Source organism: Lissotriton helveticus, chromosome 6 (genome assembly GCF_964261635.1).
Source record: "Lissotriton helveticus chromosome 6, aLisHel1.1, whole genome shotgun sequence".
In the NCBI taxonomy this organism is placed as follows: Eukaryota; Metazoa; Chordata; class Amphibia; order Caudata; family Salamandridae; genus Lissotriton; species Lissotriton helveticus.
In genome coordinates this window covers 1169958463-1169971863 of record NC_136067.1, presented here as the reverse complement: position 1 = coordinate 1169971863, position 13401 = coordinate 1169958463, and the positions used below count along the sequence as shown (strand labels likewise).

Here is a 13401-nt window from a genome sequence, read left to right as displayed (position 1 = left end):
AGGGCCGATCCTTAGGCCTGTTTCTGCACACTAATTGACAATGTTTGTGTGTGGAGATAGCACCAATTGTTGTGGCTAATCTAGCAAATATACCGATGGTTCCACAACTAGAGGTGACATCTGCCTAATTTGTAAAAAATAACCCCCCCAAAAAAGACCAACGTTTTTCTTAGGAGCAGGCCCCTGGGGCTGCCTCATGCCAGGGTTGTAGAACATCAAGGATGCCTAGTCTTGATTCCACATCATGCCTCATGCCTCTTTCTCCAACTTCCACACACGTCTTGTCAATCTCCCTCTTCCAAGTTCAACTTTATTCCTATTTTTACCTTTGTTTTGATTTACTTTCTTTCTCATCCTCCTCCTTTCTTTATTTTTTGTCTTTATCTCTTTGATCTGGCCCAAAGTTTGTTTGAAAAGTACATTCTGTTTACCATAAATTAGTACTGATGGTCTTCACCTCTAACCGCCTGCTTAAACTGAGCACCCGAAGCAACACCAGTTGGTGTGGCCACAGGGTTCTCAGGCCAGTGGTCTTTGTAAATGAAGAGAACACCGCCAGGGACTTTAACTTTGTATGTAGTCTCGAATGTCATCATGCCTTAGATGCTCTTTCCAGTGCTTTTAAACTTACATCTAAATGAGCTTGTAATAGGTGGCCACTAAAAAACTGTGAATTACACACCATCTTTATATGGGTTCTGTGTGATGAGTGAAATCACATAGAAAGATATTTTCCATGTAAAACAAAATTCAGTTCTGTATACATACATTTCCAAGTGTTCTGTTATGTGATACTCTGCACACAGAATTAGGCAGCAGGCATACCGTAGGGAAGTTTAGAAAAACGTCCATTCTCTACAAGCATGCCTCAGGGTCCCACGACTCATGTTAAACGTTTATCTCTGCTGTTCTTAAGCCTGTGTCTCAGATCATATGATGCCTAGAAATTGGTTTAAGCCTCTGGCTCTGCATGTACTTGAATGTGGCCTAGGAAACTGGAAGTGTAGAGCTGCAAAAGCAGGTGGCTTATTTGTGAGCTTGACTCTTCCAGCCTGTCTCAAAAGACCTATTACCCTCCTGGGAACATAACCATCAAACGGAGCAATGCCGTCTTAGCGGATACAAAACGGAATCCTTATCCCACTTTCTTTGTGCATGTCCAGCAGTATTGGACCAGAGGCGACGGTACTTGAAGCCTATCTTCAATAAACTAAAAATTCGAACATGCACACATGCAGTAATAAGTTGGCTGGGAGGCTCCTCTACAATTCTGGCCTGCCGGGGAGTAAAATACCTGGCAGAGGTAAGAAAATGCTTAAGGAAAGTTGAGCAGGAGGAACACTGAGGAGGGAGGCCACCAAGGCCAGCCTATTTTAGGGACTCTCTTGGAAAATATAAACTCAACCTAAAGACGATTAAGACCCCATAGAGATGGCAGGAGCCGGACCTGGTCCAAATTTTAACAATTGTATTTATAACACTTTTTGGATGCCGAGCTGTAAAATGCTTAGGTAATTTTTAATGTTGTTTGATATTAATTGTTTCTATACAGTTATTTTTATAATGTGAAGATTGTAATAATTTTAATTAATTATACAATAAACTTTTGACATGGATGCTTCCAGCCCATCACAGCTGCAATGTACCATCAAAGATATATGACCTGAACAATGAGAGATGAGCGTCATCTCCCTTCCAAATCCGAATATCCCTCCTAACACCTGAAGTTGACTAATTGGTATCAGTTGTTCCTTGTTAGCGAACATCCCTCTTTCTTGAGTACTTGAGGACCTGATAGTTTTGAAAACTGCCGCATAACCCGCTTCAATGATCATGAGTGTCCTCGAGAAGTGGTACTCTCTTCCATTGGTCATGATGCCTTTCAGAGCATCCTCGGAGAGCATCCTTGTTCTCTTAAACACTGATCCAGAAATGTAGAGAATCAACAGCAGGGAGCTTAACTCTGGCGCTTCCCCCCAAGTTCCATCATTGATTGAATGTCAGTTATCTGAGCTGGGAGATTTGCCATTTTACTTTAAAGGTCAGTGGTCAAAGCATTATGTGGGTGCTTCAGTCAGAGTTATCATGCAGACAGGGCACAAGTCGGGGGTACACTGGGGTACACTGCGTCCACCAATTATTTTCACAGGGTGGACGCCGTCCCCCCTGCAAAGAAGTTGGGCCCCACAGAAATATGTTGAACTTGTCCTAGTGTCATTTTGAGAAACCGGGACACGTTCATCAGCTCCTGCACGTTGTTTGCTTTCGATTCCCAGCAACAATGTGCAGGCAGCGAAGTGACTGTTTTTACTGTTTTTGTTCACCTCCAGCTGGGCAACGATAAGGACAGAAGTTAAGGGGCCATCAGGCCTCCTGTTTATTGAGTATGGGACTGGAGCCGTCCTGGAACCTCACAAATGCACAGGCGAGGAAACAAAAGCACACAGCTTGTTATCTCTTCACCTGTACTTAAGAGATGCATTCTTTTTACTTTCTTGTAAATAAGTGCATGAACTGTAAGAACGTCAGATGGGTTGGTCTGTCTTGTCTCAGTATTTACACAAATAATTTAAATAGCAATAATTTATTTCTTTTATAGCACTACTCAACCCAATACAGAGTGTTAGAGCGCTTTACATAACATACATATTATCCATTCCAAACAAATCATGTAAGTGTGTAACTCAATGTACAAGATGTGTTACTTGAGACAGTCAGGGCAACAAGGTGTAGAAGTCAAATACCCTTCATAGCTCACTGTGGTCTACTAGAAGGATTACAATTTATTAACTGCAAGTAACAAAATGATCGCTGTGTTCAAAGCAGTAATCCACTTACCTGCTCTACATAAAATAAAAATCTGTGATCTGCATGTTGCATGATATGCTTTGCAGGAGAATTTAAAAAAAAAAAAAACCACATTTTATTGCATTTGCAGTTGGCATATCTTATAACATACACATATCAGAGCCTCACTTCCATTGAGGTTTCTTCCTGTCATGCCACGTGGAATATCACGATTCGTGACGTCGTGGGCTTTGGTAGCACACGTCCTGATGTCACTTGCATACTGCCTGACTTGGCCAGTCCCCCCACTTCTTTTGTAGGACTTATACAGATGAGATATTCTGAGTATGTCTAAATGTATCTCCATGCATCATATTTCCCACCTGTTCTTTCGAAGTCACCGTGCTATTTATGCCTTCTCTGCAATGGTTCGAATTGAATTGGTGGCCATGTTATTGAAGAAGGTTTATTTACAATGAGGTGGAATCTGTTGCAGGTGCCAACTTAATATTGTCAGGCAGATTCCAGTACCAGAATCTCTTTTTTGCCGCCCTTAGAAAATGTCAGCCCTCTTTTCTTCTAGCTGGTGTATGTGACAACAGAGGAAACCTCACGCACTCCCTACTCCAAAATAGTTACATTGTCATCAGATGTGATCACGGGCCACGCCTCAGCAATATTGCAACGCACTGTGAAGTACATTGGAGTTTTACATTTAAAATGTGCTTTCAAAATATCTCTAAAATGCAATCGTAATGAAAAGCTAATAGATGTGTGAACAGCAGCACGGTGTATTTTTGTTCCTTTGTTCGACTTGGCAGCTATATGCTTCATGATATCTCTAAGTTTCTAAATCCCTGCACATTGAATTGGCTGCAAGGGAGCACTTTACAACAAACGCTGGCGCGAAAATCGAAGTGTCGCAGCTACTACATCCGTTGTGTCGAAAAGTGACAGTTAATGTTAGAACAGCTTGCAATTTGTAGCATAATGGGTATGTTAACTTTCTGGTGTGTAACAATGTTTCTTTATGAAAAAAGGCTAATTCCGAAAAAAAATGTAGTGTTAATTCTTCTAGAATGGGTTCCCAAATATTGCATCGAGGTTTGGGGTGCAAGAGATGGGTCGGCTCACTTGCTTTCGCAAAGCTACAGAAGTGGCTGTTGGCACCGAGGGGCTTGCTTCTTTCTGGATTCCAGCAGTGCAGGGCACCTCTAGTTTGATGTAGGGGCAGCGCACTATGCAGGCGCTATCCGGAGCACATGAAGAGACCCCTGTCCTGCCTCTTGTGGCAGACCCCATAGTGCTGCACACATTGGTGTTATCTCATTGATATCCAAGAGGGGGCCTCATTTCAATTTCCGCCTTCTCCTCTTTTCTGCATTAGTACAGTCAGTTCAGGGCAAAGCACAGGTCTGATAGCAAAGGAGCACCCGGCACTAGGTACCCTCAGGTCAGTGGCCAAACCTGGCAGGACACACTGTATGAAATCCAGATGTTGCAATGCCCCCAGTTTGTAAAAACATTTGTTATCTTTTTGTCTATTTAGCCTGGCAGTTGGCACCATCGCTGGTCATGCGAAGGTTCACCCTGATCTATGTGTGGTTTGGGTGGACGCCCATTCCGATATCAACACTCCATGTACATCTCAGAGTGGAAATCTTCATGGACAGCCTGTTGCATTCCTTATAAAAGAACTGAAAGACCAGGTAAATGATTCACCGGCATGACTTTGATTGGACTTGTGCCCATTGGAACCAAGGATACTTTTTCGTACTATTTGATATGTTCCATGTGATATTGTGTGTGTATTCTTTCAAGAAGAAGAGGAGCCGATACCCTCCATCGGCTCCCCACTGAAAAGCGGGCGCAATCCGAAACTGCTTGCATTACCCACAGAGTGCTGCACTCCTCCTCAACCTCCTACCAAAACAAGAAACCAAAAATCCCCAGAGCAAATAGAGGCTTCAGAAATGCCCTATCCCTGCTACTGGAACCCCCCACCTTCAGTCGAGACTGATAAAAGAACCAGTCTTTCTCTGGAAGTGCCACTAGAATCACAAACTCTCTGCCTCCCTCCCTACATCTAAGCACCTGACTAGCAACTTTCAAAAGGACCTCAAACTCCTCCTTTTTGACGGACATCTTGGTTAAATTCACCCTCAATCTGGCTATCGTACTCCCTCCACTATAATGTGACCTGCCCTTGTTTTACAACCCAACCACCAAATCGATGCTTTTACTGTGCATCTCCCCTGCTCCTTTGCTAAACTAATTCTTGTTATAACTCCTGCACTCATGCACTATTGTTAAGGTACAAGATTAATTATTAGTATTGTAACCCAATACAATCCTTGTATCCTGCTTGTTGTAAAGCGCTCTGATACATTCGGGCTATGCTCACGCTATATAAAATTGCTGAAATAATAAATAAATGTTCAGGTCATGCAGCCAGGCACTTTGCATGTGCTACATGTGCAAGTGCCTGGCTGCATAAGCTGATTTTTTCTGGGCTGAAGATTTCACAGCCCTGTGGGCGTGACCTCCTTAGCTGGGCTTGGAGTTCCTGTCCCTCATGATGAGGGGAGACATCACAGATAGACTCAGACCTGGGTGCTTCTGTTTTAATCCTGGAAGTATCCAGGGCAGACTGTCCGTCAGTGACGCTTAGTCACAGAGTGGGATGTGGTCAGCAGTCTCATTGACCCCATCCCACTCTGTGATGAGTAAGGAACCGATGCCTCCTCTCATTGCTGTCCCATAACATGGTCAGCCAATGAGAGGAGATAGCAGTCCCAATCCTCCAGGAACCACCCAAATTCTCTCGGGCCACCCAAGAGCACCACTTCTGCCCGATAGGTTTTTTAAAAACAATGGGGCCGATTAGGATGGCGGACAGACTTGCGTCCGTCCGCCATCCCAGAGGTGGAGGGACCGTCCGCATGGGCTGCGGCGGTCCCTCCGTGCAAATTAGGATGTGACCGCCACCCTGGCGGTCACATCCTGGATATTTAACATTGCGGCGGGTGCTGCTTCAAGCAGCACCCGCCGCAATGTTAAAAGTGCATGTTTAACATTTACATGCACAAAGCGGCAGGCACCGCGCGATGCCTGCCGCTTTGTGCATGTAAATACTGGGGGGTACCATAGGTACCCCCCATGTGCACCCCCCACCCGCCTACACCCTGGGGGCCCGCAACGGGCCCCCAAATTCAAAAGTACACATGCTTTTCCACAGCGGAAAAACCGCCGCGGAAAAGCATGTTTACAAATGCATCCTAATTTGGCTGGCGGTGTCTGATAGACACTGCCAGCCAAATGAGAGCTTTTCCGCCGCGGTTGTAATCCGACCGCGGCGGAAAAGCAGCGGACAGAAACCAAGACCCACCAGCCATCGTAATGCGGCGGTGGGTCTTTGGTGACTCCGCAGAGGATTTTCCGCCTCCTCCGGGCCGGAGGTGGCTTCCGCCGGCCCGGAGGAGGCGGAAATTCCTCCATCCTAATCGGCCCCAATGTTTGGTGCATGTGTGTGTGTGTATGTATGAATGTATCTGAATTTATTTGTGCACACTGTAAATGGGTGTGTGCATGTGCATGTTTGTGTCAATGGTGTATGTATGTGTGCGTGCTTATGAACGAATGAGTGAGTGTGCATGTAGATGGGTGAGGGAGAGTATGTATGTTTGTGTTGCTCAAATGCATGCCTGTACAACTAGAATAATTTGAAATATGTCCCTGGTAAACCCTGACATGAGCCACAATGAATAGGCTAAATGTGACATTCTAAGGCTCACTTAGGGGACTGCTCCAACATGGCAGTTGACCCCCCCCAATAAGTGAGAGTTGACCAGGTAGAGACAATTGTTCTGTGTTAAACGTTGGTACAGAATGAATAAGCATTTAAAAGTTTGCTTACTTCAGTTTCAATCTGGAGAGTACTTCCTGATCATCTGCATAAAGCATCAATTCTTTTCTACTATGATCAATCACAGCTTCTACACTTAACACATGTTGCCCAATACTTTCAGAATTACTTACTCTGGTTGTGTTTATATCTGGATATCAACCAAAATTATAATATTCGGAAAACTGCTACCTCTACAAAGAGCAATTTAAATAACTGGATCCAAAGTTAGTGGTTAGCACAGTAGTACAGAGTGCACAATAATACAGAGCACACACGTGTGTCTCAGGGCTCAACATCTCTGTGGGACTAATGCTTGCTATTATGTTTAGATGCCTGATGTTCCAGGATTCTCTTGGGTGAAGCCATGCCTGTCTGCTAAAGACATTGTATACATTGGACTTAGAGACGTGGACCCCGGTGAACAGTGAGTAAATCATCTTTGCTTTTGCATGTACAACAGACATGAAATAAATATTAACTTACCCAAAAAAGTCTCTGCAATTACCAGTTGCGAACGAACTAGGAAATACAACGCAATGTCTTTTTTGAGTTTGTTCAAAAATCGAAAAACACAGACTAACCGGGAAACCCACTATGGATTTTTCGAAGATTTTTAACTTTTGCCAATCCCGAAGAGAAATGTTGTGCTATAATCAATGTATAGAATGATGATTTTGATTGCACTCTTAGGGCCTGATTAGGAGTTTGACGGTCCTACTGGCTGAACGCCACTTCCATGGCCCCCAGAATACCATAGCTCTGGCAGTCTTCCAACCGCCGTATTACGAGTTTACCATGATGCAGGCTGTGGAGCTGCGGAGATCTTGCAGCGGGGCGTGACAATTTTTCCATATGTATCAATGCCTGTGTGAACATTTCGACTGCATATGTGTCGAATGCACACATAAGGATGATGTATGTGGAAAAATAACACCTACCCATTGCCGGAGTCTGGTTCATATGTGGGCAACCCAGGCAATGGGTATATGTTACAAATTAGACTCACCTGAATATCGCTGCAAAGACGGTTGTAATCCTTGGAGTGAAGATGCTGCTGTGAAGGGGGGACCTGAACAAAGGGATCCAAGTCGAACTCTGACTAAAATAATATGAAATGGGTGAGTACGCACTTCAAATCCTTCGGTTCTGCCGACTTGAAGCTGGCTGTCCCACAGCCATGGTCAGCTCGCCGGAAAGCCAACTTGTAATACGAATGTTGGTGAAACTCTTCTGTGCAGTCTTATGGCAGCTGCTTTTTTTAAGACCCCTGCAGTCTCCGGTGCGCTGGCAGTGTAGGCAGTTCAGCTGTGGTCTTTGCAATAGCAATTCTCCTATCACCTAATACGGCGGTCGAACCGCGATGGCGGACATGGCAGTTCACAGACTGCCAAACTTGTAATAAGGCCCTTAGTAATTACTATAGTAAAACAAACTTCAGTAATGCTATTAATTCTTATTTTAGTAGCTGAGCTAATCAGAGTTATTAAAATGCAAGGAAGAATACTGCTTGAGGTGCAGCAATATTTTATCCATGTTCTACTTGCCTATAAGTCAAAATAACCAATTATCATATATCATACTGTCATGTCTCAAACTTTAACATTGATAAAATAGGTGTTCCAAGAAATTGAAATAAGGTGAGGCATTTTTTTTAAATAAACGCTTGTCACTACAATACTATATTGTATATTGTCAACAAAAATATCAAGTTTACCTGCTTTCAAAATATTGTGTGCAAAATATAGTGGAACAGAATATTGTTAAAACAGGCATATATATCTGTATATGTAACTATAATATATATATATATATATATATATATATATATATATATATATATATATATATATATATATATATATATATACAGCATTAGATACTTATTTAAATAACAAACTACAAAATAATATACAGAAAAATAGATACTTTTAATCTTTAATATCAAATAAATATATATGTTTATAATTTAAAAATATTTAAACAATTAAAAAATGGCATTCCAAATATTAACAATAATTTAGATATTAAAAACATATATGCCAAACATATTCTCAAACTTAACCTAATAATGTAATTAGTACTCAACCAACAAAAATACAATTAAAATAAATTAATATTTTCTTATAAATAATTTAAACATAATGAAAATAGAATTAAAAAAAAATCCTAAATAAACAACACTAAAGAAATTGCTGGACTTTGAGGATGTCAGATTTACTATTCTAATCTCAACATAAGCAAAAACAGGGCATTTGTTGGACTTTGGAGTGGCTTCATTTGCTACTCGCACTTCAACGTATGCAAAAGCAGGGAAAATGTTGCACATTGAAAGGGTTACATTTACCATTCACACTCCTATCATATCAACAGTATGGAAAGTGTTGGACATTGATGAGGTTAGTTTTACTACTTGTTAGAAGGCCCTTTCTGCAGGGTCACCCCCAAATATTTTTACTTCACTCCTCAATTTTTGCTGAACCTAATTTAGTTGGCCTTATGACGCTGTGCACTTTACCACTGCTAACCAGTGCTAAAGTGCTTGTGCTCTCTGCTCAAACATGGTAACACTGGGGTAGTAAGTAAACACCTATGAGGGGCTGTACAATCTGATCGCCAGAAAGCACAGGTTCAGTCACTGTTTTCCAGAGCTAACACCTGGAAGGCTGCAAGCTCACTCACCCCAGGGAGCTTGCAAAGGAGGCATACCTCAGGCTGAGTACCAGAGTGTCTGGGAAGGCATTGTGATTGTAAAGTGACCCTAAGGAGGTTGGCTTAATTTTCCCCCAACAAAGTGAGGGGAAGGTAAACAGTGACCCAGCCAGGCCCCAGTATAGTTTGGGGGCGCAGGTTCCTATGTCCCTTCTAAACGTAGGAGGGGAGGGTTTGATGAGCGGAGACCCAGGGCACCCTCTTTTCAACCAGGTGCTTGGATTGCTCCCAGTTGGGACACAAGCTAAATGACCTGGTTTGTACCAAGAGACCATCTACTGATGGTAGCTTCACAGTGTCAGGGAAGCTGGGTGTGGCAGCCACCCAAGGCACCCCACCAGTTCCATTTTCTGGGGGTACCACGCCACAGCGGGAAGGTACAGATGCCTAAATGGAAGTGCAGGAGGTGGAAACAGTCCACAATGGGAGAACCAGTGGATCAGAGGTTGCCAGCTCTGAGAACAGAGTACCCAAAGACTAGCCCTGGTAAGGTCCATTATGTTTCTGGGGGGACCTTTGAATTGTCACAGATATCGAGGGCTGGAGACCTGCGCCCAGCAGATCCTGGCATGACACAGACAGAGTGTGTTACCATTGAGGGGTTGGTGGTTCCCTCCTCGAAGCACTGGTTGTCCAAGCACATGTTCAGGCTCCGGGTATGGACCCTGGCCTGAGTAACCAGTCACAGGCTACCACCCCTGAACAGGTTGGGGTAGTGTGGAAGTAGGGTGCCCCCCACTCTGAGAAACCCCAGAGATCAAGGAGCCCTGGATGGCCTAGGGCCTGACTATTGACACTGACAGCTGTCAGTGGCCATTTGTTGTTTTCTTAGCTAATAAACAGAGGGGCATATTATCAAGGACCGGTGTTAAAATTATCGCCATTTTATCGGCAGGAAACTGTCGATAAAATGGAGATAATGGGCTTGATAATATGCCCCTGTTATTTCCCATAGAAGCCCATGTTCCTGTGTTAACATGGCCTTCTATGGGACTTAACAAGGGCGTATTATCAAGCCCATTATCGCCGTTTTATCGGCAGTTTCCTGCCGATAAAACGGCGATAATTTTAACACCGGTCCTTGATAATATGCCCCTCAGTTTCCTTGGATTGGGGATAGAACTCTGATACAAGGGGTACAGTGGGCCACACCACGTTTTGGCCATGATGGAACTATCTGCCTACTGGAATGCATCTGTAAGCAAGTTATGTTTAGTTACTGCACAGATAGAGGCCACAGGTGAGGAGAATGGTTTCCCATCAAGGTATTGATTAGTCTACCCTGGCTTTTGGTTGTAGGGGGTTGTGTCAGACTGGGCCCTTTCTCCAGGGTCGACTGTGATGAACATTGATGAGGTTAGTTTTGCAACTTGTTGGAATGGCCTTTCTGCAGGTTCACCCCCAAACATTTTGCCTTCATGCCTTCATTTTCGCTGGACCTATATTTGCTGGCCATAGTACTCGGGTCACTTTACCACTGCTAACCAGTTCTAAAGTGCGTGTGCTCTCTGCTCAAAACAGGGTAACATTGGTTTATACTCAATTGGCATATAAAACAGGGTAACATTGGCATATACCCAATTGCCATATTCAATTTACTTGTAAGTCCCTAGTAAAGTTCACTACATGTGCCCAGGACCAGTAAATTAAATGCTACTAGTAGGCCTACAACACTGATTGTGTTACCCACATAAATACCATTCAAATGTGTCTCAGACCTACCACTGCAGCCTGTTTGTGGAAAGTGTTAAAATACCATTTTAAACTGGTAAAGTAAACTTTTTTTCCAGGCTCAAATCTTCTTTTTCAATAAATATAAGTCACCCCTAATGTAGGCCCTGGTCAGCCACAAGGGCAGGGTGCAGTGTATTAAAAAAGTTGGACATGTACATTTAAGTTTACATGTCCTGGTAGTAAAAAACTCTTAAATACTTTTTTCACTACTGCAAGGCCTATCCTTCCCATGGGATAGCATTAGAGTTGCCTTATTACGTTTTCTAAGTGTAATTTCCAAATGGAAAGAGCTAGCCAGATCATGTTTGGTGGTTTTGGAATCCTAATTTAAAACTTATAGTGAAGTCGCATTTTAAATTACAATTCTGAAAATGCCAATTTTTGAAAGTTGCCATTTTATTGCTTTAGTCATTTGGTGCCTACAACCTGTCTCTGGGTCATATGACTGGGTGTGGGTGACAGTTGAGATTTATGTATTCTTCCTAGACAGCCACACAAAATGGAAGCGTAGGTGTCACTGGATGGGCCAACACTTGCAGGATACGAGGGAGGAGCTGGACACAGCCCCACTCACATTAGAATAGGGTGGGACCTGCCTCAACACAAAGGGCTGCATACCCCCTGTAGTTAGTCTGGAGCCAGAACCTGCAAGGCAGGCCCTCTGTGCACTTCAAAGGAATGCCTCTAGAAGCTACTCCACACTTCAAAGGCACAACTGTGTATAAAAGAAGGACCTCAGACACCAACTCTTCAGTACACTTCTGGACCTGTGGATACTCTGCCAGGAAGAAAGTCTGCTGAGCTGCTACAAGGACTACCACTATGCTAGACTGCTGCTCTAAAGGAACTTTTGCTCTGCTGCCCTCTTGCCCGGGGAAGAAGAACTAGATGTGCAACTTCATCTTGAACCCAGATCGCAATAGTGACTCCAAGGGTCTAGTCTGCTGGCTTCCTGATCTGAGCCTCAGGGAGATAAAGGGCTCCCAACCAACTCCTCGATCTAGTGCAGTAAGTTCCTAACCTTCAAGTGGAGCCCCTAAGGTCCTGGACGCTTGGTGTAGCTCAGTGCTCTTAAAATCAAGCTTTTGGGCTCCTTGTGACTGCCAACAGGCTTGCTCACATGAGACCGTCCAGCACCAAAATCCAGCAGAAGCCCATGTCAGCTCTTCGCTTTGTACAGCAAAAATTGTTCACCCACAATAGAAAGTCAATGCAAAGCACCAGCCATTCCGTCCTCTATGCCCGGCATATTCCTTGTGCCACACTGACCACCACCCGTCACACTCTCCTTGCTCCCCTTGGGAATGAGACTCTTAGCATCAAAACTTGAGAAGATGAAACTTGGGACTGTTTCCAACTCGCGCTCCATCACGGTCAGCCTGAAATTTTGGCTTTGACCAGGTCCAGTGTGACTAGAAAGCCTCATTTGGCGCTTTATGTTTTTAGGTGCTATTTTACAGTTTATTCTTTAAAAATTCAGAACTCAAGTTCTACTGACTAGATGTTTGCCATTTTGGTCTTGCTATATTTATTCAATTAGGCTTTATTGTTCTAAACTAGTATGGGATCTTTTGAGTGGTGTTCTCACTATGTTACACAACTGTTGCACAAATACTTTACACTTTGCCTCTAAGTTAAGCCTGAATGTTCTGCACCAATATACCTAGGGGTTGAGCACAGGTTAATTTGGAGTTTGATTGTGCCTTGCCCTGACAAGGATTGTGGTTGCTGCTTGACCAGGGCTCATATCTCAGCCATAGAGTAACCCAATTTCTAACACTGCTCTCACTCCAACAGAAGCAAATGCAGGGAAAGTGTTGAACTTTGGAGGGATTAGGTTTATTATTCCTTCTCCAATGTAAAGGAAAGTGTTGGACTTTTGAAGGGGTTATATATATTATACCCACTCCAATCCAAGCAGCAGTAAGGAAAATGTTGGACTTTTGAGAGGACAGACTTACTAATCACACTCCAATTTATGCAATAGCAGGGAAAGTTTGGACTTTGGAGGGATTAGATATAATCCAATCCAAGCAACAGTAGAGAAAGTGTTGGACTTTGGAAAGGCTAGGTTGACTATTCCCACTCCAACTTAATCAAAGGTGAAAAGTGGAGGACTTTGGAGGGGTTGGATTTAGTGTTTCTACTACAGTCTAAGCAACAGTAGGGAATGTGTTGGACCTTTAAGGAGTTAGATTTACTACTGTTACTCACTCAGTAGTCGGAGCCCTTTGCCGAGGATTTTGCCTGCCGCGTCTCGGACC

The 13401-nt window shown here is 43.5% G+C and overlaps 1 protein-coding gene across 1 annotated transcript in view; it reads left to right on the top strand.

Moving 5' to 3' along the window:
• The window catches only part of ARG1 (arginase 1), a 176650-nt gene that overhangs the window by 116756 nt on the left and 46493 nt on the right, over positions 1–13401 (top strand). Inside the window, exons 4-5 of the mRNA XM_078648859.1 lie at positions 4337–4496; positions 7024–7118. Of these exons, the coding sequence (XP_078504985.1) occupies positions 4337–4496; positions 7024–7118 (255 nt within the window). The remainder of the gene's footprint in view (positions 1–4336; positions 4497–7023; positions 7119–13401) is intronic.